At 30.3% G+C, this 26,183-nt stretch overlaps 1 protein-coding gene across 3 annotated transcripts; it reads right to left on the reverse strand.

Moving 5' to 3' along the window:
- Window positions 1-426: 426 nt before the first annotated feature.
- Window positions 427-24,944, reverse strand: LOC114185901 (probable leucine-rich repeat receptor-like serine/threonine-protein kinase At3g14840). Of its 3 annotated transcripts, none has more exons than XM_028073848.1 (24): window positions 24,779-24,944; window positions 24,365-24,542; window positions 23,662-23,733; window positions 23,174-23,245; window positions 22,954-23,025; window positions 22,788-22,859; window positions 22,309-22,380; window positions 17,167-17,238; window positions 17,010-17,081; window positions 12,280-12,348; window positions 7,073-7,144; window positions 5,866-5,934; window positions 4,955-5,026; window positions 4,767-4,832; window positions 4,646-4,681; window positions 4,336-4,373; window positions 3,084-3,478; window positions 2,802-2,997; window positions 2,569-2,715; window positions 2,218-2,336; window positions 1,887-2,097; window positions 1,550-1,787; window positions 1,261-1,411; window positions 427-968 (listed from the first exon to the last, which is right to left on the reverse strand). In XM_028073848.1, the coding sequence occupies exons 1-24, from the start codon at window positions 24,870-24,872 to the stop codon at window positions 570-572; spliced, it is 3,054 nt and encodes a 1,017-aa protein (XP_027929649.1). In that variant the 5' UTR covers window positions 24,873-24,944; the 3' UTR covers window positions 427-569. The 3 variants fall into 3 exon arrangements, with proteins under 3 accessions (XP_027929649.1, XP_027929650.1, XP_027929651.1); XM_028073850.1 differs by having other exon boundaries at window positions 636-972; XM_028073849.1 differs by lacking the exon at window positions 12,280-12,348.
- Window positions 24,945-26,183: the final 1,239 nt, after the last annotated feature.

Below are 26,183 nucleotides of genomic sequence, written 5' to 3' on the forward strand. Positions count from 1 at the left end.
AAAGATCGTTGGAGATGATAGCATAATTCCATTGAAGTACAAGTTCATACCAAAGTACTAGATCGACTTCGACAACCTTTTCTTGTGCCATGTTAGTTGCTTTTGTTATGGATACGAGAATGTGATCAAGGACTTGGTATGTTCGATAATGGATTTTGAACATCTCAAACCATTAAGAATAATGACCCTTTTTCATCTCTAAATTGGTAGGGATAAAATTCTTAATGTTAACAACAATTGCGGGTGAAATTTGTGGTGATTTTTAATCATTGATTTCTTTTTTCTTTATTAACAAAAAATAATAAGATTTAAAACATATTTATTATAAGCTGATCTTAATATATATATATATTTATATATTTATATATTTATATATTTACATGTGTGATGGTTATTTTATTTGTCATAAATATTATTCATAATAAATATCATTTATAACGAGTTTTAACAACTACAATTTACAATGTTAACTATCAAAAATTATATTTTTAAGCACTTATATTACAAGACTCTACAAATAAACATTCAAAGTATAAATACATCAAATTATATAAAGACTTATTACAGTTTTATATAGAATCTTTTAATCTCTTTGTCTCCAAGTTTGACGAATTAAGGTTAATGGGATAGAGATCAACAGAAGATGAAGATGAAGGCCATTCAATTGATAAACTTTGACTTTGTGGCACCGTTAACTCCTTTTGTGTTGTTTGATTATAGTACTGTCTCATTGCTTCTAACTTCATTTCATCCATTACTTCACTTGTATTTGAAGTAAATTCTGAAACAAGACTTTTGCCTTCAAGCATGCTAACAACTGAAGACATGGTGGGTCTAAGATTGGAAGTGGCGTTGGTGCACAGAAGAGCCACCTTAATCATCACCATCACTTCTTCTTCATTGAAATTTGACCCTAGTCTTTCATCAACTAACTCAATTAATTTGCCTTCTACTTTCAACACACGTGCCTAACTTGGAAAGGAAAAAATCATTGAGAGTCTTTGTAGAAAATCCAGAACATAGAATTACACAATTGAACACCATAATTTTATAAATTAACGCAACACAATATGTCACATATATGCCTTCATTTAAGGAAAATTATGAAAAACAAAAGTATGAAGTTCATCACAATTGCTATTATAGATGAAAATTGTATGACACTATTTCTTTATTACACAAAACAGAAAGGGTAATTAGATTATGTTATGGAGTTTTTAGATTCGCATGAATAATAGATAAGTTTGTAAATAAAATTACCGAATCAAGAAGACACATCGTTCCTTCCTTTGGTCGGCGGATTGTGTTACTCTTTCCACTAACAATTTCCAAGGCAACAATTCCAAAACTATAAACATCTGCTTTATCTGTCAAATAACCATGCATGGCATATTCGGGAGCCATATATCCGCTGCAAAATTGAATTGCATGATTACATCACTAAAAGAAAATTATGTTTTAGTTTATCTTTTTAATAATTTGGAAATTTGTGTAAGTTATCATAATTATGTAAGATATGATCATAGATGAAAAGAAAAGAAAGACTAACTAGGTCCCAGCTATTCGAGTGCTTATATGAGTGTTGTCTTCATCATCAAGTTTAGCTAAACCAAAATCAGATATCTTTGGATTTAGCTCTTTATCAAGCAAAACATTAGTGGCCTTGATGTCCCTGTGAACAATTTTTAATCTTGATTCTTCATGTAGGAAAGCCAAACCTCTAGCAATACCTATGCAGATCTTCTGCCTTGTTGCCCAATTTAATTTCAAACTGTGTTCTTCATTACCTTTGCAATTTCATAAAAGTTGACAAGAAATGTTTAGTCAAAATAAAGTTGTTATGTGAAATAAAAAATAAATCAATGTTGAATACTATAATGATTTACCAAATAAAGCCCGTGCTAGATTATTGTTTTCCAAATATTCATATACCAACAATAGTTGATCTCCATCGACACAACAACCATAAAGTTTAACCAGACAAGGATGTTGCAAAGCTGAGATCAAGCCTATCTCATTTATGAACTCACGGTTTCCTTGTTTTGATTTAGATGAAAGCAGTTTGACTGCTATCATTGTGCCATCCCACAAAATGCCCTACATGTAGGGAATGTGGAATACATTTGATTAGAGGAAATTCATCAATAAGTAAATAATATCAACTATGATAATGAATCAATTACGAAATTCAGAAAAATATATATACTTTTTGGATACCTTATATACTGGACCAAATCCTCCTTCTCCAATCTTGTTGGAAATATTAAAATTATTTGTTGCTACTTTGATTTGACGTAAGGTAAATACACCAGTTTTCAAATCTAAATCCTTGAATTCTGCATCGATTGAAATCATCATTAATATTTTTGAAAAATGAGCATAAGTATGCCCTAAATTAGATAAGGAAACATTTAACTACACACTACTCTTTTCACTACACTAGTTCTACATCTTAAATTGTTAATTCATGTGTATAAAAAACATGTTTGAGTTTTGATAATTCCAAAGTATGTTTGAGTTACAGAGGTTTGTCAATCAAATAAATAATAGTATATGCTCCATACTCACCTTTAGCTAATGAATTATTACTTTTAAGACAAAATCTCCACCAAAGTATGCCAGCCACCAAGATGAGAATAATTGATATTGCAACCACAATGAGAATAATTGATGTTGCAACCCGTTTATGACTTGGTGGTGATGGGGGTTTAAAATCTGTTAGTGATAAGAAGAATTACATGTATAAATTAATATTCTAAACGTAAACAACAGAAATAAAACCTGGAGAAAAGAAAACCCACCAGAAGTGACAGATATTGCTGAAATAAGAGGGCCATATACTGATCTTTTTGGAATACCAGTTGACCCTTTTCCTGCCCAATAGAAACGAATCTCTAAGGTTGAGTTACTCACAGAAGCAGTAAAATTTTCTATATGTGCCTTTCCAGCCCCTTGTGCTATCTTTGCTATATTGAAATCCTTCAATACTCGTTTTCCCTGCAGCATTAAAATGTAATGTTGGCAAGAATTGCTTAAGCATGTGAAAAAAAAATTATACATGTAAAATGCATTGTAAGTGATACCTGAATGTAGACATCAAAAACGCGTCTACCTAGGCTTTTGTAAGTGTTATCATCAGTGAACATTATCTCAGCAAAGTGAAGTTTTACTGTGTAATTCCCATTTGCGAGGCAAAATCCATAATAAGTTAAAGAAAGAGGAGAGATTCTTGCAGTGCTATATAGTTTAGCTTCATCATCCGACATAGAAAGCCTTGATATGTTTTGTACTTGGTAGCTACTACGTGCTTCTTTTTCATTGTTAGCGTCCAGTAGGAAACCAGTATTGCTAATTGCCCAATTTGACATCGACGAATAAGCCACTTCTTCGGATTGAACGTATAAATCACGATCATATGTTGTATCTCCAATGGTTATCTCTTCATTTCCACCACAATTTATATGGAAGAAGTAAAAGGCTAAATAGGAGAGAGTAAAGAGTTCAACTTTAAAATCAAATAAAGTCTTAGTGATGAGATCTTAAATACTATAATGCTTACAAAGTACGATAATACTTATCTTACACTTTTTGATTAATGTTGTTTGTTTTAATGGTGAAATGTATTAATTTTTCTAATTGGATTAATTATATTTTTAGTTCTTGATCTTTGATGTGAAATTGAAAATGTGTGAAACACATTTTTCAGCTGATATTGAAGCAAAAACAAGAATGTATCAAACTCTTTAAACAATTCAAATACTAGTATGAAATGTGTTTGAAAAAAAAAATTAACTAATTTGATTAAAAGGATTTTATCCACCCAATATAAAAGTTTGAGAATTAAAATATATCAATATTTCAAACAAAAACAAATTTTAGTTTTATATTAAAAATTAGGAATTAAAAACATATTTAACCTTTTCGAATTTTATACTATCTCACTTTATACTATCTCACTTGTGTAGTTGATTTTTCTAATTCTATACTACCATACTTAAAATTCAATTAGCTACTCAGTGTGCAAGACATATTACAAAAATCCCTGTAACATGGGTTCTATTTATACGAAATAAAGAAGTTCTATCTTTATTTAGAATGTGACTTTAATCATAAATTAAAATTAACGTTCTTGGCAAAATCCATTTCCTTGTTGAAACCATTTCTTCTTCTTCCAAATCGGACCATTATATAATTTATGCATAGACACATATTTCATATTTCTTTTCATATTTATATTCAACAAATCTAAGCATAAACAGGTTCAAATACTAAATACTAATGAAACAGTGAAATTTTGATACATAATTTACGAAAGTTAGTTTTCGATTCACTTACTCTTACGACACTTGTCCATTATACATAAATAGGGTCCTCTGAAAGAAATGAAAAGGACTAAACAAGTAAGAGCATATCCAAGTCAAATAAAAACATATTTCACTATAGAAAAAATAAAACAGAATATATATATATATATATATATATATTTATTTATTTATTTATTTATTTATTTTTCTTTACAGAAATAAATAATCGATTTATCAAGTCATGACCAATAAAGTAATTAAATTAATCAATTTTAATTGTGTCATCAATTTAAACTATATTTTACTTGATAAAGGTCCAATGTATCCGAAATAAAACTTACGAGTTGTTCTCACTTGAAAAGCTTGCAAAAAGATTCCTAGGCATGTATATAAGACATAGATTAGTCGCAAATAAATTCGTGAAACATAGCAAAAATAATGAACATGAATATGCAATATTACTTCTTTTGATCTTGACATCGTGGTGCTCTTTCATTATCGTTGCTGAAATTGTTGTATGAAAGATCTCTGCACAAAATGTGAAATGTGGTAAAGAAAATAATTTGTCAAAAAATTGTATATTAAACCATGAAGAGCAACTCAATAATTTGATCAAAGGAAACTTACAAAAAATAAAATAAATAACTCACATGGACTTAATCTTCTTCTCAGGTAGTCTCCATTCATTTCTTGATCCAGTTAGAAGGTTTCCAGTCAAATATCTATTATATATATAGTAAAAAGAAAACAATGAAATAGATTCATCAAAATGGTATCTTTGAGGGAAAAAAAAAAAAATATATATATATATATATATATATATATATATATATATTGTCCTTGAAAATAATTATACTTCACTTTATAGTCATTTTAAATTTTTGTCTGTTTTTCATGCCTTAATTTTAAAATTCACTATTTCACACACTGTATGTAACGAACGTTTTTTGGAAGTGGACTAAATTCACTTAACAACTTCATTTTATTTATAATAATATGCATATATATCACTGTTTTAAATTAAAAATAATTACAATATTTATATATATATATATATATATATATATATATATATATATATATATAAGACATAGATTTTCTTATTAAAGAGGGTCACTACAAAAAGCTCTTAAATAATAACTAATTTTAGTAAGTAAGAATTGTTAGTCGTTATATTAACCAATTTGAATACTAATTTATATATTAAAATTTATTGATTATTAAAATAATTATTATTATGAATAAAAAATTATAATTGATCGTTGAATTAGTCATTAATTAATTAAAGACTGATTTAAGAACTAATTCTTTTGGTAATCAAAACATTAGTCGCTAATGTTTAATGACCAATTTATAAACTAATTTTTTTGGTACTAAAATTTTGATAGCTAAAAATTAATTTATAGATTAATTATAATTTTTTTATTATTTTATATTAACTAATAAGTTTCTATTTTATAAATTGATATTTAAATTAGTCAATATTTTTATTAAATTGATTGTTAATGAAATTTTTTTTTGTAATGTAGGAAGTATTTCATTGAAAAATTAGGATACGTACATATTTGTAGCGTTAATCAGTCCTTCCATGTTTGGAATTTTTCCCCTTAATTTGTTGTAGCTGAGATCCCTGAAAGAAAATTGTTTTACAAGTCAAGATAATGAAAAGAGTCACATTCAAAGATAATACGAATATATCATTGTATTTGGGTAAACATGTGATATGAATCATCTAATGTAAATAAAAAAGGAATTATGAAGCATAATCAAGGACTATGATTATTTGAGGCACAAAATATGAACTTATTTGTTGTGAAAAAAAATTTAACGGGCAGACTAATTTCTTCTTTTGGTTAATGAACTTAGTGGTAGTTTTATGCTATATTATGAAAATCATATAAAAATATATAAATATATATAATTACATAGACAAAAATTATTTTATGATGAAAAAATTAAGTAAATACATAATTGGAAAAAAAAAGTAAATCAATGCAAGACAAGTAGAAAACTAAAGTCTAATAACAAAATTTTTAAATAAATTAAACTCACTAACAGTCCACGAAAGACCTTTAAAATTTATTATAAATTGTTAGAAATCTTTGTTTTGAAAGATTTATTATTAATTTTCTTTTATGACCGGGCTTTCTGTAGTTTAAACTAACTTTTCATTCTGTTCAGAACTAAAATCTTTCTTCTCATTAAGCATTTTAATCCATTTAAAAACTATTTTCAATTTTTTCATAAAATAAGTTTTAGACATTAAAAAGTTAGGAATTATTTCATAATTACAATGAAATAAATCTAAACGTTGTAAACCTCGTAAACTATTTACAGTGAAAATAATATCCTTCAAAAAAAAAGACATATGAGTCAAGAAATCAAAATTCATCGACACTATATCATCATTAGAAACATATATATTCTTAACAATAAAAAATTTATGCACAATACAAAGATTATTATGATTTGGTTCATGCGAACAACAATATCCAGCAGATATTCTCCCACAAAATATATTACAAGACCCACAATAAGAACCCCAATATTCACCACAGGAGCCACACCATTTCCTTAACCATAGGCTCCACCACAGCTAAATTTACTATGTCATGTATATTTATTTATTTTTATTGAACAACAAATGTAATTTCACGAGGTGTGTTGGTTTGCAGAAGTGCACACGTGAACAAATAATTGTTGGAGTTTGTGGCCACAAAAATCTGAAGCAAACATGACGGTGAAGAAATGAGTGAATCAGAACTTACAGAAGTTTCAAATTTGTCAAGTTTCCAATATATTCTGGTATTTTGTCGTTAATATTGCAGCTCCTTAATATCCTGCACAATAGTTAAATATAGAATAAAGTATTATTCTTGTTCTTAAAATCATCAAGCGTTTTTGTAACACTTTTTGAAATGAAAAATGAAATAAATTTCTGAAATTGAAATTTATTGATATCATGTTGGTGTTACTATTATTTGTGAGAATCTAGAAAATCACATTAAAAGAATGTCTGTGTTTAAAATAATAAGATTCTATTATTATTATTTTAATAATAAACCATTTATATATAAATAAAAATTTTATAAAAGGATTTTATTATTTAGAAAACACTATCTTTCTAAAACTTTTTTCTCTAAATTCTCTCTAACTTCTCTCTAAAATATGTTACCATTCTCTCATCTTTTTTGAAATCAGAGACCGCCAGAGTGATCACTGCGGCGAGATCTCCAAGTCTGTCCGATTAGAACCTTGAATTGAGTAAGTTATAATTCTGCTCTTTTCTCAGTCTTTTCTTAAAACCTTGCATGTGTTGTAATCTGTATCGCATGTGAGGTTTGCGTATCTTGTAAAAATTCTTTGTCGATCAGTGGCTCTAATGATGTTCTCTGATCATGTTTCTGATACTTTTAAGTTGATTTGTGAGCATCGACAATGGAAAAGGGGTTTTAGGTTTTTGACAGTAGATTGTGCGAGTTAATCTGGTAAGGGAAGCTGATAATTGAATTTAATTAGAGGATACAATGAATGTAATTGTGTGTAATTAGAATTGATTGTTTGAAGTATGATGGAATATGAATTGTTTGATGTTTGGTATAAGTGAAATTGTGATTGCATTGTGTGAATTGAGGTTGAATTGGAAAATGAACACTTGAATCATGGCTCTAATTGGTATCATCTCACTTTGCTTAAAAACCATTTTGAAAACTAGACAATACTGCCATGGAGGTGCCAATTTGGGTCATGAAATCAAGTGAAACATCTCCCAACGAAAACCAGAATATGTGTTGTTTTCTGGTGTGAGGCTGAGCCTTGAAAAATGTGAGAGGATCAGCGCTGAGCGCCAACCCAATGGTGCCTGGCTCTGAAAAATGCGAGAAGAATGAGGCTGAGCGCCAGCCAAGCGGTGCCCCAACGCTGGGACCCCTGCAGGTCTGGAACAAAATTTTAATGCTGAGGCTGAGCGTTGGAATCTGAAGTTGAGCGCTGGCTGTCAGATTTCATCTGTTTGCTATTTTGATGTGTTTCATTGCATTAACTTATCTGAAATGAATTATTTTGACTGTCTTGGTATGCTTTGAGTGAGATTGGGTGAATATGGACCTATTATATGTGAATTATGGAGGAATTTCATGGAGAAATTCTAAGTGTGGATGAGGTAGCAAAGACATAAGGACTCAGTTTTGGTTGGTATCCTGACGCTCCAATAACCATTAAGGCTCATATAGAGTATACTGAGTCATGTCGTGAGGAGTAGCAGGAGGTCTTGGCCATTGGACTCGATCAAGTCTTTGACGCAAAGGAGACTTACTTGGTGTGATGATTGGGTGATAACCCCTTGAGGCTAAACTCTGCAGAGTTTGGGAATCATACACCAATGCAAGCCACCAAGAGGTCTGATGTTAATTGCATATATCCGGATAATTGAGTCTAGAGTTGAATCACGTGTGAGTATTGGAATGTTCATGTGTGAATTTGTGATAATTGATTGTTATTATGCTCTTACTCTAATGTAACCTTCTTTAAATCATTATTAGCTTACCCTACGTGTTTTATGTTTGTTTACCCTTTGTTTTATTCTTTGCAATGATCACTTAAATGTGTGAGCAGAGGAGGCTGCAGGTGGAGAGTTTTCGCGTGGCGTTGATAGTAGGACTGAACAATAGTATCCAGAGGTCCTGTAGATAGGTGTGTTTTGTAGTAAGTGGTTAGAATTTACCTTTCCTTTCTTCTAAAGGTCTTGTACATATAGTATTGTCATTACTCGGTTTTGGATGACTGTATAAGATTATACTTAACTTCCATGTTATCTGCTTTGGGTTATCACTATATAATACTTTGTTTAGTAGTTTAAAAGCTATTAAATGAGATGTTACATTATTTTTTTTTCTAGAAATTATAATTACAGTAAGTTATTAATTTCATATATACCTTCAACAAAAACAAAAAATCTCTTTTTAATACATAATTTAATTTTTTTATTTTTCTTTCTTAGTAAATAATTTTCTTAATTCAAATAACTATTCATAATAAAGAAATTACTGATTTAATAAAAATTATTTATAATAAAATTTTAAAAAATTATTTACTTTTAGGATGAATTTCTTATAAAAAACATTTTATAATTTAATAATATTTTTTTGTTATAATAAAAAAATATATAATAATGTCGATATATGGGGTTCCACTATATATATCCCAATAGTAATAACAAAAAAATGACTTTATTAATTCATAGTTGCTGCTAGCATTAATCGGTACTCTTGTTTTTTATACAGTATAAAGTAATATATAAGGTTTTAAGAAAAAAATGAAATGTCATTTATTTGTACATTCATATTAGTTTACAATAATTCGAACATTACTTTAAACTATACAAAACGAGTTTTTTTTCTCCTCTATATAATTTATTTCCAAATAATATAGTGTGCTTATATATATATATATATATATATATATATATATATATATATATATATATATATATATATATATATATATATATATATATATAACTTAATGGTTATCACTTATTTCAATTAATATAATTGTATAAAATCATGTTTTAGCTCTAGCAAAATGTAAAATATTATGTAGTTCTTTTATTAAATTTGTCTTAAGTTGAATATAGATGATTATTAATTTTCTTAAACAATTGGAATTTAATTCTAATTTAATGTTACATAACTGATATTATATATAAATTATAATTTGGTACAAATTTTTTATTGCCTTTTTCACATTGAGGTCTAAATATCGTAGAACACGGAATTAGGAAAAATCAATAACAGAGGACATGAGGCCGAACAAATTAAGAAAAAGTTAGCAAGTTAAGATTTTAAACCAAGTATGCTACTGTGGACCAACTCGCTTCATTCTATCTTTGGTGGACCAATTTTAGCCAAAACGAGTGAGACAAAACTCTTCATCCATTTACATATTAATAGTTTTATACTATCTTAAATTAAGCTTAAATAAAGCATAATTTCTTAAATTAAGCATAAATAAAGCTTAAATAAAGATTAACTTAATTTAATGTCATAAAATATACATGATATATCTATATTTGATGTGGAATTTTTAAAACATATCTAGAATTAAACATCTCAGACAATGACAGAACATAAGTGTGACAGGGAAGTCACGGCTTCCTTAACTATTTTTATTTTATTTTATTTTTATATATTTTTTAAAATATTTATATATTATTACTTTATTTATATTAATTTATTTTAAAAAAGCTTTTTTAAAATTTAAAAATCATGTTTTTCCTCTCTATTATAATTTTTTATATTTTTTTATTTGGGTTTTTCTTTTTCCGTGCCTCTGTCTCTTTCTCTCCTCTTATTTCTATCTTAATTTTCACCATCAATTCCTTATTATTTTCAAAATCAAATTTCACTATGGCAAAATTGAGGAGTTAAGGCACATTTGGGACCGAACAATTCATTCTTTTGAGTAAGTTCATTTTTTATCCTTTTTTTTAAGCAATATGTTTTCATCTTGTATGTAGTTTTTATACGCTCTAGACATATCTCTATCGGTTAGAGATCATAAAATCATGCTCTAATTGTTGATCAAATTCTTCTTTGTGTAGATAGAGCTATATTAGGCTTTAAAGTTGTGTAAGGGAAGAGCAAAATTAGGAATCTACTCTAAGTTAACGGAAACTAATCATTTAGAAGTTATTAGTTTTCTTAAAATATTGAGTCTTCGTTTTAAGATTTAATTTGGAGTATTCATAATTTTATATTTTTTGTAGATAGGTGAGAGGTGACAAATTTATATTAGAAAAATTATGGTATAGAGTAAAAGAATTGATTCCTTTTTCAAGAGGAAAGCTTGTGATGAAGATAAAAAAAATACATCTACATCATCTAAAATTGAGAAACTTCATGAGAATCCAAAAATTGAAGAAAATGAAAAACAACTCTCTAAGGTTCTTAAAGTTACATATAATGAATTTGAAAATGCTTTAGAACGTGATACGGGGTAGCGTATTCAAAATTGGCAATACCCACCAAATCACATTGATGAGGTACGAAAGGCTTATCTAAAATAGGGTCATATCAAATGCATCTAGAAAATTAATCGTTGTTTTGGTAAAGATGATCATCCAAGAAGATTTCAGTATACGTGATTTAGCTTATTTCCTCTTCATGGTTAGAGTATTTGCCATTAAAAGATGTTGCATGTTGCTTACCATGTTATCTTTTTGGTAAAAAGACAAGTGGATGACCTGACTAAGATGTTTTCATTGTTACATGTAATTGAGTTGATTTTCAGGAAAGAGATATTGCAACTAGCTTCAATTATTGAAGATTTTAAGTCATTGAAAGAACCTAGAGAAACACTCTGACTAAAGGTAACTTTTATTTATTTATTTTAATATATTATTGTTGATGATAAACTTTATTTTACTCTTTCATATATATTATTGTCATATTGTTTGGATTCTATTTTCATGAGTATTTGTTTTGAATAGAGAAAATGATATAAAAAAATGAACATTATTTTAATTAAAAATAAATAATTTATATATAACAAATATAATTTTACTCCTTAAAATTTTGGTTGCTTTAGCCACTGATCTCAGAAGTAGTATTATGAAAATCTAGTAGCCAGTAATAAATATTCAACCAACTTTACTAAAATAAATTTTAAATAACACTTTATCATCATCTAAAAATAACTTCAAATTGAACTCAATTTCAAATAATTTAACAAATGGAGTTTTATATTCATATATATTATAATTTAATTATATGCCTAATTAATATGAAATCTCACTCTAACCATTTTAATATTATTAGGTGATCATTTCATTGATGAGAGACATAAGTAGTAATTTATTCTTTAAATACAAAGCAAAATATCACTACCCGCCTTTGTTTAGACTTGTTTAAATTTTATTTACGCTTTATAGAAGAGATCAAATAAAAATGGAAAATAAAGAGAAAAAAATACTCACAATCGTTCCAATAGTGTCAAGTTAACTAATGGAAAAGTTGACTCGGGTCCATTTAAGTCGGTAACTTCCCTGCATTTAATATTTTAGCGATGTGAATGCATTAAAGAATTCTTTAAAAAAATTAAAGGCATTATAAAATAATTATAAAAATAGAATAGTTCGCTTTCTATTTTATTTTAGAATTATCAAATAATTTTTTAAGTAAAAATTAGGGTTAAATACGTTTATAATCCTAAACTTAATCATAATATTGAAATTCATATCGTTTCAAATTGTAATACAGTTTAGTCTTCAAGCTTAAAAAATGAATTGGTATAATTTTTAACCTAATAACATTAGTTTTATTTTCATAATGTTAAATCGTGTAATAGACTAACATTTGAAATATATAATATATCAAATAGTATAAATAATTCAAATTTTAGTTAGAAAATCCGTTTAACATGTAAAAAATATATATCAAAATTGGGTTATAAAGACTTTATTTACTTTTATTTAATTTCACATCAAAATTTAGGAACTAAAAACATATTTAACCTTAAAAATTAATATACATTTATTTCTTTTCTTCAAAATTTAGCTTCTAAATGCGGTTTCTTTTATCGTATTATAATTGTTGTCTAAATTTTCTTAATAAAATGATAAATATGTCACTTATTAATAAATGTATTCTTCTAAATATATATTATTTTGTTTTTCTAAAAAATAAACATACTAATATAATGTATTCGTGTTCAAACTAGAAAATAAAAAATAACTAATTCAATTTGAAATGTTTGAAACATCCTATTGCAAGAAAATTAATATGATAGTAAGTATAAATTATAAAGAATATGTTTTAGTCAAAAGAATAAAATCTAATCAACTGGCATAAACAATGAGTAATATGTCTTCTCCCTAACATCAATGGTCCTTATATCTCTATTTTTCTTAGCCTATTAGCTTTTCCTTCCTTTATTCCAAATGTCTTCTTTAATTTTGCCCCCACGTTTATTTTCGCTTTTAATTGTCCAGATCTTCGTTGAAACCTTGCATCAATGCTCATCAAACCAACCATTTACCAAGCTCATCAAGTTGGTCATTTATTAATTGGGGCCCCAATGATATTGGGCCTATCACCATAGTTTCCTAACTATTAAAATTAAATATGATCAAGGAGGTTGGTCCTGAACCTATCTACCGACTCAATCGGCATTGGGCCTCTCACCATACCATCCCTTAGCCTTATCTTTTCAAAGTGTAAGTCTATCAGGACATATGACAATCTTAATCCAAACGGCTTTGGGCTTATTGACTCAGTCGACATTGGGCATAACACCACACAACCCCCTTAGCCTTAGCATTGTAGAGCGTAAGACTAGACAATTTTAATTATCGACTCAAATATTATATATATCCTATTATAAGCCCAAACAATGTTAGGTCTCCAAAATGGGACTACTAAAGTGCTTGACGACCTTAATATCACATTTTGTAGTTTGCACAGTTTGAGATATGAACTGTTAAAATGTTCTCACCCATGGCTTAATGTTCTTTCAAGGATGGCTTTGATGTTGTTGTATACCAAGTAAAAATCATGTTTCATGAAATGTACTTTTCGGCTTTCGATCCCCTAAAAAATGGTAAAGCACTTCTTAGGAGTTTATTTGCTCCATCGAATTTTAGAATGTCTTCTTTATTTCTTAGGAGACTGGTTGCTCCTAGGAGGCTTGTTTTTTCTATAGAAGATGATTTCATAGGAGACTTATTGCTCCTTTAGAAAACTTTTTCATTGGGGACTTGTTGCTCCTTTAGAACATGATTTCATGGGAGACTTGTTGCTACTTTAGAAGATGATTTCATAGGAGACTTGTTTATTCAACCAACTAACATCAAAATTTTGGAGACTTGATTGCTCAAAAAAATGAGTTGGGAGACTTGTTTGCTCAACAAAATGAGTTGCGAGACTTGTTTGCTCGATCAACTATCTCAAGATTTGGGAGACTTGTTTGCTCAACCAAATGGGGTAGAGACTTGTTTGCTCGACCAACTATCATCGGAATTTAGAGACTTATTTACAGAACCAAATGAGTTATGAGACTTGTTTGCTCGACCAACTATCATCGAAATTTGAGAGACTTGTTTGTTCAATCAAATGGTTGGGACTCTAGTTGCTCAACTAATAGGTAGATCATTATTTGGGAGACTGGTTGCTCAACCAAAATAGTACGGAGTCTTGTTGCTCAACTAATAGGTAGATCATTATTTGGGAGACTGGTTGCTCGACCAAAATAGTACGGAGTCTTGTTGCTCAACCAACAAGTAGATCATCATTTGAGAGACTGGTTGTTCGATCAAATTGGTTGGAATTTATTTTATGCAGTATATATATATATATATATATATATATATATATATATATATATATATATATATATATATATATAATCAATCTAAGCTAGAGAGAAATGGGTATAAAATAGTAGTATAATTATCTTATGAAAATTGGATAATACTAGATCCATTTTCATCACGATTAACCAACTGCTCTGCAATGGTTTGATCAAGATTACATAGGTGACATAATGATATGATGCCATATTTTTGTCTCTTCTTCACAAATTTATTTGCAATAGATGGTGTTTTGTTGCTACAAATCTCAACTACAACATCCTCATCAACGAAATGATGGCTTGCGATGCTAAACTTGTCATTTCTTTTATCATCGAGACTTTCACAAAAGCATTTGAGGGATGTATTCGGTGGTAGACATGGTTTTAGGACAACGAGAGAGAGCATAGATCAACGACACACAACAACACAAAGCATATGTGCTTCATTCTATCACCCAATTGTTTGTGATAATATTCAAAAAATAAAAATTTTGGTGACAGGAAGTATTTTACCGATGCCCAACGATGGGTGCTAGTGTTATAGTCAAAAGGTTAAATTCAATCAACCAAAACATACAATGAGTGATCTGTCTTTTTCCTAGCATCAGTGATCCTTTTATCCTTATTTTTCTTGACCTCTTAGCTTTCCCCCTCCTTTATTCTTGTTCAACGTCTTCTTTAATTTTGCCCTCTGCATTTATTGTCGTTCTTAATTGTCTAACCCTTCGCACCCTCTATGAAAACCTTCCATCAATGTTATCAAGTTGACCATTTAATGATTAGGGACTCAATGATATTGGGCCTTGATAAGTGTCAAGAATAAGTAATTTTTCTATTTGAAATTGACACTTATCATGTATCAAATGATGCTATTTATGTATAAAACAAACCTCCTTAGCTTAAGATACGAAATGAGGTATGTAGAATTAGAGTTTTATGAAATATAATGATATTTTGCAAATTTGCATTGAATATAAAAGAAAATATCAAGTATGTAGCTGAGCTACATTACTGGAGCTGAGCCTGGAAGTAGAAAAGACAAGACAATATATTTGGACTTTCTGGTTGAACACGAGAAATTGAGCCGAGTCTCATGAGGAAACCCTCTTTGAGAGGAAACCTGAAGCCTAAATCCATGAGGCTAAGCATCCAAGAAAACCCTTCCAAGAAGGAAAGATCATGTGCTAAGCACTAGGACAAGGGGCTGAGCTGTAAGGAAACCCACTTGTGAAATAACCCTTATGGCTAAACACTAAAAGTTGGGCTAAGCACTGCCCAAAAGTTCCTATAAATAAATAGTTTGGGTTCTCATTAGAAGCATTGAGTGGAAGCTCCACAATGTAGTAGTAGGATAAAATAAAGTCAGTGAGGCATGAGGGAGATGCTCTTAGTGTAGATCTTATGTGTAGATGCTGCTGGAATTGCCTTATAATATTCTATTAGTAGTTGAACTTTCTTGTGTCCAAGTTTAATGTAATCAGTTCTGATTTTATTCACTTCCACTTCTTGGGTATTTATCTTTGCTTTCATTCTATTTTTTGTGGTTTTATTTATGCTTAATGATGACTTGATCACTCATCTTATTTCACAGGTTTGATTTGAGTTGGAAGATTGGTCTTAACTTGTGTGGATGAATTGATTACTCATCCTTTTTCACTGGTTGGGATTGAGTTAAAAGATTGGTCTCAAACTAAGGCCCAATAAATTATCATACATGTACTGGTGCTGATTCAATAGCCAAAGGGGATGTTGGAGGAGAGAGCCTTGCACATTAAAGCAAGGACTAATTCTACCAAGAATTGAGGAATCACACTGGGTTTGGAGTCCTTAGGTTCTAGTGTATCAAGGATGAACCTATATCTACATAGAAAGAGTACTCCTAGGACAATGAATGATTTGCAAAGTAAGTAAACAAGAAGGTAGTTGTGTAGTAGAAGAGGATGAGATGAAATCAATTCATAACCCCTACTATACTCAATCTATCTAATAACTACTATTTATTTTTACTCTCACTCTCTTTCAAAAACATAAAACTCAAAAATCAAACTACCAATATACTTGTTAAATCCTTTTGGATACGACACGTGTTAATACTACTACGTACCAATACACTTGCTGAGAAATGGTTACTGCAAAGTATTCATCAGGCCTATCACCACAATTCTCTAATGGTTAATATTAAATCTGATTAGGAAGGTCGATCATTAACTTATCTATCGACCCATTCGTCATTGGGCTTATCGCCAAATAATACTATCATATCATTTAATTTTGGAATAACAAAAAATATTGCAAGAATATTATTAAAAAAACATTTAATTTTGATATGATGGTTAGAACAATAAAGATCGTACTTACAATTTGATTAAGCTTTGTGGAAATGAAAATCCAGATGGAAATGGTCCTTCCAAGCCACTCCCTGTAATATCTCTAACCAAACAAAACTTATGGTTGTATGTGATCAAAGAACCGTAAAAAACAATTAAATTTAATTTTGTGGAGAAATGATTCTCACAATATTTGGAGATTTATCCATTTCTCAATAAATTTAGGTATCTTTCCAGAAAATTGATTATCGCCAAGACGTCTGCAAATTTAAGTAAACATCAAAAAAAGACAATTAATTATGAAAAAAAATCTACGACAATTTGATGAAAGGAATTAAAGGGTCCAACAAAAAAAATAATAGTACTAATTCTATGACGTCTACTTCATCTTCTTTTAATAATCTTGTAGTGAAATTGGTGAAATCAAAACTTGATAAATATATTAGAGGATGGACAATGAAAAAAGAAAAGAAATTAATGTTTAAATCTAAAATACATTTTATTTGAGAAAGGTCATATGAAAACTATTACTAACATGTTTGATATTTTAATTTTACAAAAATTATAAAATCATGTTATACTAAATTTCATTTATTCTTTTATATATCGACATTTAATTACAATAAAAAACTTAAACTTAAAATAAATCATATTTAATAATATAAATCCCTAACTTATGAACATGTGACACATTTCTCATGTACATATTCCCTAAATTATGCACAAATTGTAAAGCGAATGAAGCAACATTAGGAGAGTTAGAAATGTGGATCATAAATAGTTATGATTGGTGCTTTGAGTGAAGGGGGAGAAAGTCGTTCAAATTTGAAACATCTATGCTTTTAGCCTTCATGCGAAAAGTAACAAATTTTTCAATAAATAGGAAAAGAAAAGAAGAATGGGTGATGATAAGGCTGATATTGGTACGGTTAATCTCAACCTCCTTATGTTGCATACGTTGCAGTAATGATTAAGAACTAAAGCGTAGTACAAAGAACATTAAATAGATTAATCATGGTAATTATTTATATAACTCAGATCCAATTAGGTAAGGATCCATAAACTTTGTATAAATAGTTCAATTTATGATGTAAATGGTTTACACATTCATTACAACATTCACTTATTATCTGATGTACTCAACCGATTTGAGAGTCAGAGTGTCTTTTGCAGGTTTACCCACTTGGTTGAGGATGAGATCTGGATCTGAAGACATCTCAACTAGAAGGTTAAAGATTAAGGAGTCTTTGCTGAAACGGGTTTGAAGAGTCTTTATAGGATGATTTTGGTCTTATAGAAACATTTGGCGCCCATCATGGGCTGAGGTTCGGTTTGTGAAGAAAAAACTTTGTTGATGGCAATGCAAAAAGGACTTTGTTGAGCTCTCAACCTCTTGGTCTCGATCTCTTAGCCTTGACATCTCGGCCTCGGTCTCTCGGCCTTCATCTCTTAGCCTTGACCTCTCGACCTCAATATATTGACATTGACCTTTTGACCTCAACTTCCCAACCTTAAACATCTCAATATCAACCTCTTAGCCTTAATTTCTCATTCTTGACCTCTAAACCCTAATATCTTGGCCTCGACCTCTAGACCTCAATATCTTTCAACTCTCAACCTAGATTTCTCAGTCTTTACATCTTGAGCTCAACATCTTGATCTAGATATTTTGGCATCGACATTTTTGACACACTATCTATGCCTCAACCTTTCAACTTCTGGTTCTCAACTTTAAACATCTCAACCTCCAAATCTCGGGCTTGACCTCTCAACCTTGACTTCTCAATCTTAACATCTCAGGATCAACATCTCAACCTCGATATGTCGGCCTTGACATTTAGTGCTCAACCTCTCAAGATCGACTTCTCAGTCTTAACTTCTCAATCTCGACATATAGATCTCTCGGTCTTGACCTTTCAGCCTCAACCTCTCGGCCTTAAACTCTCAACTTCAATTTCTCAATCTTAACCTCTCGACCTTGATATCTCGGTCTCCACCTGGCAACCTCGACTTATCAGTCTTACATCTCGTCGTCAACCTCTCGGCCCCAACCTTTCAACCTCGACATCTCAACATCGGCCTCTCAATCTCGTTTTCTTTGGCTCGAACTTTCACTCCTAACCTCTTGTCCTTGACATCTTGACCTCTATACCACGGCCTAGACCTCTCGGTCTCCACCTCTCAACCTCGAGTTCTCAACCTTAAACATCCCAGCCTCCAAATCTCGGCCTCGACTTCTAAATCTCAACTTATCAATCTTAAGATCTTGGGCTTAACATCTTGACCTCGATATTTTGCCTCGACATCTTGTGCTTGAGCTCTCAACATCCACTTCTCAGTCTTAACATCCTAATCTCAACAATTGCACCTCTTAGTCTCAACCTCAATATCTCGGCCTCGATCTCTCAACCTTAGTTTCTCAGTATTCACCTCTCGACATCGATTTCTCATACTTGAACATCTCACACTCGAACTCTCAACCTATACTCCTCTGCCTTAACATCTTGAGCTCGACATCTCAACCAAGATATTTATGCTTCGACATCTCGACCACGACATTTAAGCATCCACCTCTTAACCTCAGTTTCTCAACTTTAATCATCTCGACCTCCACATTATGGCCTCGACTTCTCAACCTCTACTTCTCAATCTTAACGTCTTGGGCTCGACATCACAACCTTGATATTTTTGCCTCGACATCTGGTCTTCGACCTATCAAAATCGACTTCTCAGTCTTAACATCTCTGTCGCAACATCTAGACATCTCGGTAGCGACATCTAAACCTCTCGGTTTTGACCTTGATCTTTCGAGCTCGACCTCTTAGCCTCAACATCTCGACCTCGACCTCGACCCCTTAGTCTCAATTTCTTAGTCTTGACCTCTTGACCTCGATATCTCAGCCTCGACTTCTTAACCTTGACTTCATAGTCTTAACATTTCGACAACAACCTCTCAGTCTCGACTTGTCAACCTAGACATCTCAGCATTCGCTTCTTGGTCTCAACCTCTTGGCCTCAACCTTTCATTTTTGACCTCTTTCCTTGACCTCTTGCCCTCATCATCTTGGCCTCGAGCTTTCAGTCTTGACCTTTCGACCTTAATTACTTAATTGACCTCCTGATCTCGATATGTCAACCTCAACCTCTCAACCTTAGTTTCACAGACTTAAACATCTCAGTCTTGACATCTTGGTCTCGACCTTTGGACCTCAATATCTCGACCTTGACTTCTTGGTCTTGAATTGGACATCTCGTTCTCGACATCTCAACCTCGGCATCTCGTCTTAACATCACGACCTCGATTTTTTAGTCTTAAGATCTAGACTTCGACTTCTTAGTCTTAACATCTCGACCTCAACCTATCAGCCTCAATTTCTTAGTCTTGACCTCTTGGCCTTGTCCTTTTTCCCTTGATCTCTCAACCTTTAAGAACACCAACACTAAATATAACAAAACAAAGAGATCTTTCTCGGTGCTGGTTGAACCAAATTAACAATTCATGTTGAGATCCAACTTGGACCCGGTCAAACCTAATCAATGTTCCATGTCGAGATTCATCTCGGTCCTAGTTGAACCCATTCACAATTCCCTGTTGAGATCCATCTAGGTCCTAGTTGAACCCAACCAATGTTCCCTATTAATATCCATCCTAGTCCTGGTCATATCCAATCAACATTCCCTACCGACATCCATCTTGGTCCTAGTCAGACTCAAATCAACGTTCTTTGTCCAAATCCATTTGGGCTTTTGTCAAACCCAATCAACATTCCCTATCGAGGTCCATTCGGTTCTGGTCGAACCCAATCAACGTTCCCTACCAAGATCCATCTTTGTCCTAGTTGAACCCAATCAAAATTCCTTGCCAAGTTCCATCTCAGTATCAGTCAAATCCAATTAATGTTCCCAACCGTGAAACATCTCGGTCCTAGTTGAATCTTAATCAAAAGTTCTCTATTGAGAAAAATCTCGGTCCTGGTCGAACCTTAATCGAAAGTTCCCTACTAAGATCTATCTTAGTCTTGTTGAACCTTAATTATCTCATGTTGACAACCTAACCGTTTGGTAACGTTCCAATGAAGCCTCTTTGTCCCTTTGTTCCTTGAAGCTATGGGGCTAGTATACCTATGAGATAAGACAACCATAGAATATGAAATTTTCTTTGCATTACTATGAATCATATCGACCAATTTTACTTGAAACATCTCGGTATTTCAAGACTCTCATTTGTGTCATATTGAGTCTGGGGGCTAGTGTACTATATGTATTTGAAACCATATTGCCTTGTAATGACCTGGATCATTGTGGCCTACATCATTTCGACCTTATTATGTTACAACAATGATTAGGAACTAAAGCATATTACGAAGATTATTAGACAAATTAAGCATGGTAATTATTTGTATGGACCAGGCCCAATCAGGTAAATCATTACAACATTCATTACTATATGATGTACTCAACTGAGTTGAGTGTGAGTTTTTTGCAGGCACACCCGCACTTGGTTGAGGATGAGATATGGACTTGAAGACATCTCAACTAGAAAGTTGAAGAGTAAAAAATCTTTTCAAGAATGAGTTTGAAGAGTCTTTATAGGATAATTTCGGTCTTGTAAAAAGATATACTATTGTAAGAAATTTTTTTGATTTAGTTTTCAAATATTAGTATTGATCAAATTGTTACCTAGTGTTGGCTAGTCAACTCTAGTACAATGCAAAAGATAACATATAAAGAAAACTTAAAAAGGTGAAATTATTTAAAATTTTTTTATTAAAGAAATATTTGTATTAACATGACTCTAACCTTTTTTATCTCATGCACTCATACATGGGAACAACTATGAATATAATGTTGAGAAATAATGGGAACATTCAGGTTGAGTCTTGAATCGTGGTGGTCATAGTGTACATGGAAATTCAAAATTGGAAGGGTATCACTGAGGTTCTAATAATGAGGAAGGATAGGATCCAATAAAGTCTTAAACAATTTTGGATAATGATATTTTGATCCATTTTTTTTATTTAATTTTAACTCACCATTCCAATCACCCTTAAATCATCACATCACATCACTACAAAAAATTAAAATATATAACCTAAAAGTGAATAAAATAATAGATTAAAAGTGAATAAAAAAGTAAGTCAAAATATCATTATTGAACAAATTTAACGAATAAAATATACACAAGTACCATGTAGTATATTAAAAAGTTAAAATCACAATCATTTTAAAATTGTTTTTTTCTTACACTATAGTCATATAATAAAATATAAAATAATTCGATCTAATGAAACTACTTGATGGAAAAGTAAAAGTAAAAGTAGGAAGCTTACACATCTTTCAATGTAGTAAGGTTGGAAAATGTTTGAGGCCACTCCCCTGTGAAATTGTTAGAGCTAAGTAGCCTGTGGCATCAATAAAATATGTAATGAATTTCATATGTACAATTTTCAACGACGCAAACATAGTAAACAATTTAAAGAAATAAACTTTACTTTATTTCATTATTTTTTACGTGCTTATACTTTTCCTTTTCCTTCCATCACTAAGTCAATCTGATGTTCGGGGTTTTGTAAAGAGATCACATAACTTTCTAAAGCTCAATATTTTCACATATTTATTAATAAAGGTGCTAGAATGAGATGTGATTTTTTTTTTTACCAACAGTATATTTTAATTTAATAGCTACATGGATCATTTATTATACCTTTATATTGGGTTAGATGAATAAGAAACTAAATTGTCACCTTGAAAATTATAAACTAACATATATATGGTGTCTATTTTGCAGAGAAATTAAGGGGTGCCTTACAATCTTTCTAACTGAGGAAGATGCCCAAGTGCTGGAGGAAGATTTCCATAGAAATTATTTGACTCCAGAACCCTATTAAATTTAAACAAAAGTAAGAGAGAGTGATATATATTCGTAAAATTCAAAACACACTAATTACTGTTACAATAGACATATAAAAACTCACAAAGTTGTGAGAGTGGTGATTTGTGTCAGCACTTCAGGGAATGGACCACTTAGTCGATTTCCCAATAGGGCACTATCAGTACAATGCAAATCATATATCAAAATCATAATAATGAAATATTATTATTTTAAAAGAACATGCAAAATCAAAAAGATAAATTAAACAATAATGAAGAAACTATTGATCAAGCTCAAAAATGGAAGATGGAGAGAAAGCATACATCTTATTTAGATATTTCAAGGTTGCCCATTCTTCAGGAACTGTACCGTTAAGGTAATTGAGGGACAAGTCACTGTTTCAAAAAAAAAAACATGAAAGTGAAACATAATATGAAACTTGCAATTTAAATAGAAAAAGGATTAAGAAAAATTTAACTTTTTTTCTTGCTTTATATATATATATATATATATATATATATATATATATATATATATATATATATATATATATATATATATTACTTATACTTTGTAATTTTAAGTATTTTTAATTATATATTTATTAAAAAGTTTTATTTTATTGAATATTTAAAGTAATTTTTATTTTCATCTTAGTATCATGTTCTTTGGTTTTGTTATTAGTATGATGTGATAACTATTTTTAGTCTTCTTATCTTTATGCAAATAGGATAATAATTAATAAGTTAATTAACTGAATATAAATGAATTTACTAGTACTATTATCCTTGAATAGGAGAGGGTCACGTACATATTTTGAATGTAGGGTAACCCAACCAGCTCTCTTGGAAGATTGCCTTGAAGACTGTCTCCCACAATGTCACTGTTTATGTTTTTACCACGAAAAAATTGAGAATAATTAGAAAATCCTAAAAAAAAAAGAAGAGAATTTATCTTCATGAATAACTGTATTAACTAGTATATACAGAGATTAAATAGAAAAATCAAGTTATCATATCAAATGCACTTTAAACCAATTGCCTAGTTACCGACAGAAGAGAAATTATTATATTAAGATGATAAAGGTAATGATTAATTTTAATATAACATGTAATTAAGTTTAATTATTTTATAAACAAAAATTATAATTTAATTCTATCTAAAAATGGGTCAAGACTATAGATAAACATATAATAATAAATTTTCATGACAGGGACATTTTGAGGATACACAATAAATAATAAGCTGAAAAGTTTTAAAACTGACATTTTTTTTTTAAGTTTTCTTTATAATTTTCTTTAAATCCTGTCATAATGAAATCTAAAAGAAAATAAATATGAGTTAGAGCGCATCGAAATAAATAAACGTATCATATGGAGAGGAATATTTCATTAAAGGTGATAGTAATTTTGATAGAAAATTGTTATAGATGCAACACCACCAAATAAAGAATGTTAATAATATATATAGTAATAAAAAATTATGCTTCTTTTTTTCAGTCAAAAAAACCTTACATGCTAGTAACATGGCAGAATTTGTCAATGGAACAATCGCAGGAGACATTATTTCTGGGAACTTGTTTTGAGTCATAGGGTCCAGGCAAAGTCCATTCTACACTTGTATTGCATGGATCTACATTGAAGTCCCAACCACTTTTTCCAAGTGTTTTAGCTATATCTCTAAGAGCTTGCACTGCACACACAAGTTTAAGGGCATTTTAATATTAATAAGTTATGAACAAACTGGTATAAAAGATTATAATATTATATATTTTTTGTTTAAAATCTTAAATTAACGAATCTGTGGATTGTTCTTTTATATATCATTCAAAGTTCTTATTTTTTACTCATCTGAAGACTCAGACGACGACTCTAACCATTTTTTAATGAACTTAGTTTGAAAGAAGTGAAAAAAAATATATATCATACCTTCCTTTGGGTCAGTAGTGGATCCATGAAGTGATGCGAAATAAGAAGCAAGTAGTGAAAGGAGCAGAAATTCAGAGAAAGTGGTTGTCTTCATGCTTGCTGATTCTTGGGTTGAAATGACGGAAACGTTCTTGCTCTGAATCGCACTAAATGTGGGAAACCTAAATAATGGATATTTTCTTAGCAAATTACTATTCTGTCCTATTCTCTTATAAATATTTGTGTATATACTATTCGACCAATTATTGTTGTCTATTTTAATAATATATTTTAGATCTGAATGATAAAAGTAAAAGAAGACAATTTCTTTACTTTTCAACCATTTTACGTGGTTTGGAATAGAGTGGCAACGTGTGTTTGTTCCGGACAATCTGGAGGTCCGTAAAAAAATGCGGGTTAGGATATTGAGTCCGCTGGTCCGGAGAAGTTCAGTCAGTAAAAATTTACAATCCGTGCAGGCTGATCTGCATAAAAATAAAAATTGTAGTTGTGTATATATGTCACTTCTTTTTTGGACTTTTCTAATGAATGTTTCAAATTTTTATATGACTGAAAAAAATAAGTATTATGTATTTTTGAATGTGATAAAATTTGAAGAATACATCACGTATGTTAAAATACGAATATGAATATGATGAAAATGTTGAATTAACAACTTATCATCCAAATCCTCAAAATTTTTGCTTAATTTTGTAAACTTATTAAAGTTTTCTATTTATTGAATATCGAAAACTTTATGATAAGATTTTTTTTTAAATATAAAAAAAAAAATAGACGGGCTGGCCACATACTCATGGGCCTGCATTTATGCGAGTGGACTAGACTTTTCAGCTCGCTGAAAAATGGGGGGTGAGCTAAGTACGGGTTGACCCTAAACAAGTGAGGTCTACACGTATTAGTTCGGGAATTTGAAGCATGGTGATTTGTTTAAGAAATTATGATATTTTAAAAATTTAAAACAATTAATATTAATCTGCAAAGTAAAATGCAATATTATAAAATATAATAATGACTATTAAGTGAAATATTTACTACACGTATAAATTTTTTATGATTGTATTCAAATAGATAACAAAATAAATTATTTAAAGAGGGTATGAAAGTAATTGCGTAACTTTGAATCAATTATTGTGGCTAGGAAAGGACAATGAAAAAATTGTATGGCTTGGGATTTCTCCATCAGTATGATGGCGTTGGAAATAGACTGTAGCTCGGACTATAAAATTTAAATTTTATTTTATTAATAGATTTAAATGAATCTTTCAATTGCATGAGTGTGTCTTCTTCTTATACGTCACTTTACTTTTTCATATTAACCGTCTTTTTTATTTATTTATACAATGAGTTCATTTTTAAGAGAGAGCAAGCCACTGGCGGCGGAACTTGGACAAAAACTTTAGGAACA

Source organism: Vigna unguiculata, chromosome 5, assembly GCF_004118075.2.
Source record: "Vigna unguiculata cultivar IT97K-499-35 chromosome 5, ASM411807v1, whole genome shotgun sequence".
NCBI classification, from domain to species: domain Eukaryota; kingdom Viridiplantae; phylum Streptophyta; class Magnoliopsida; order Fabales; family Fabaceae; genus Vigna; species Vigna unguiculata.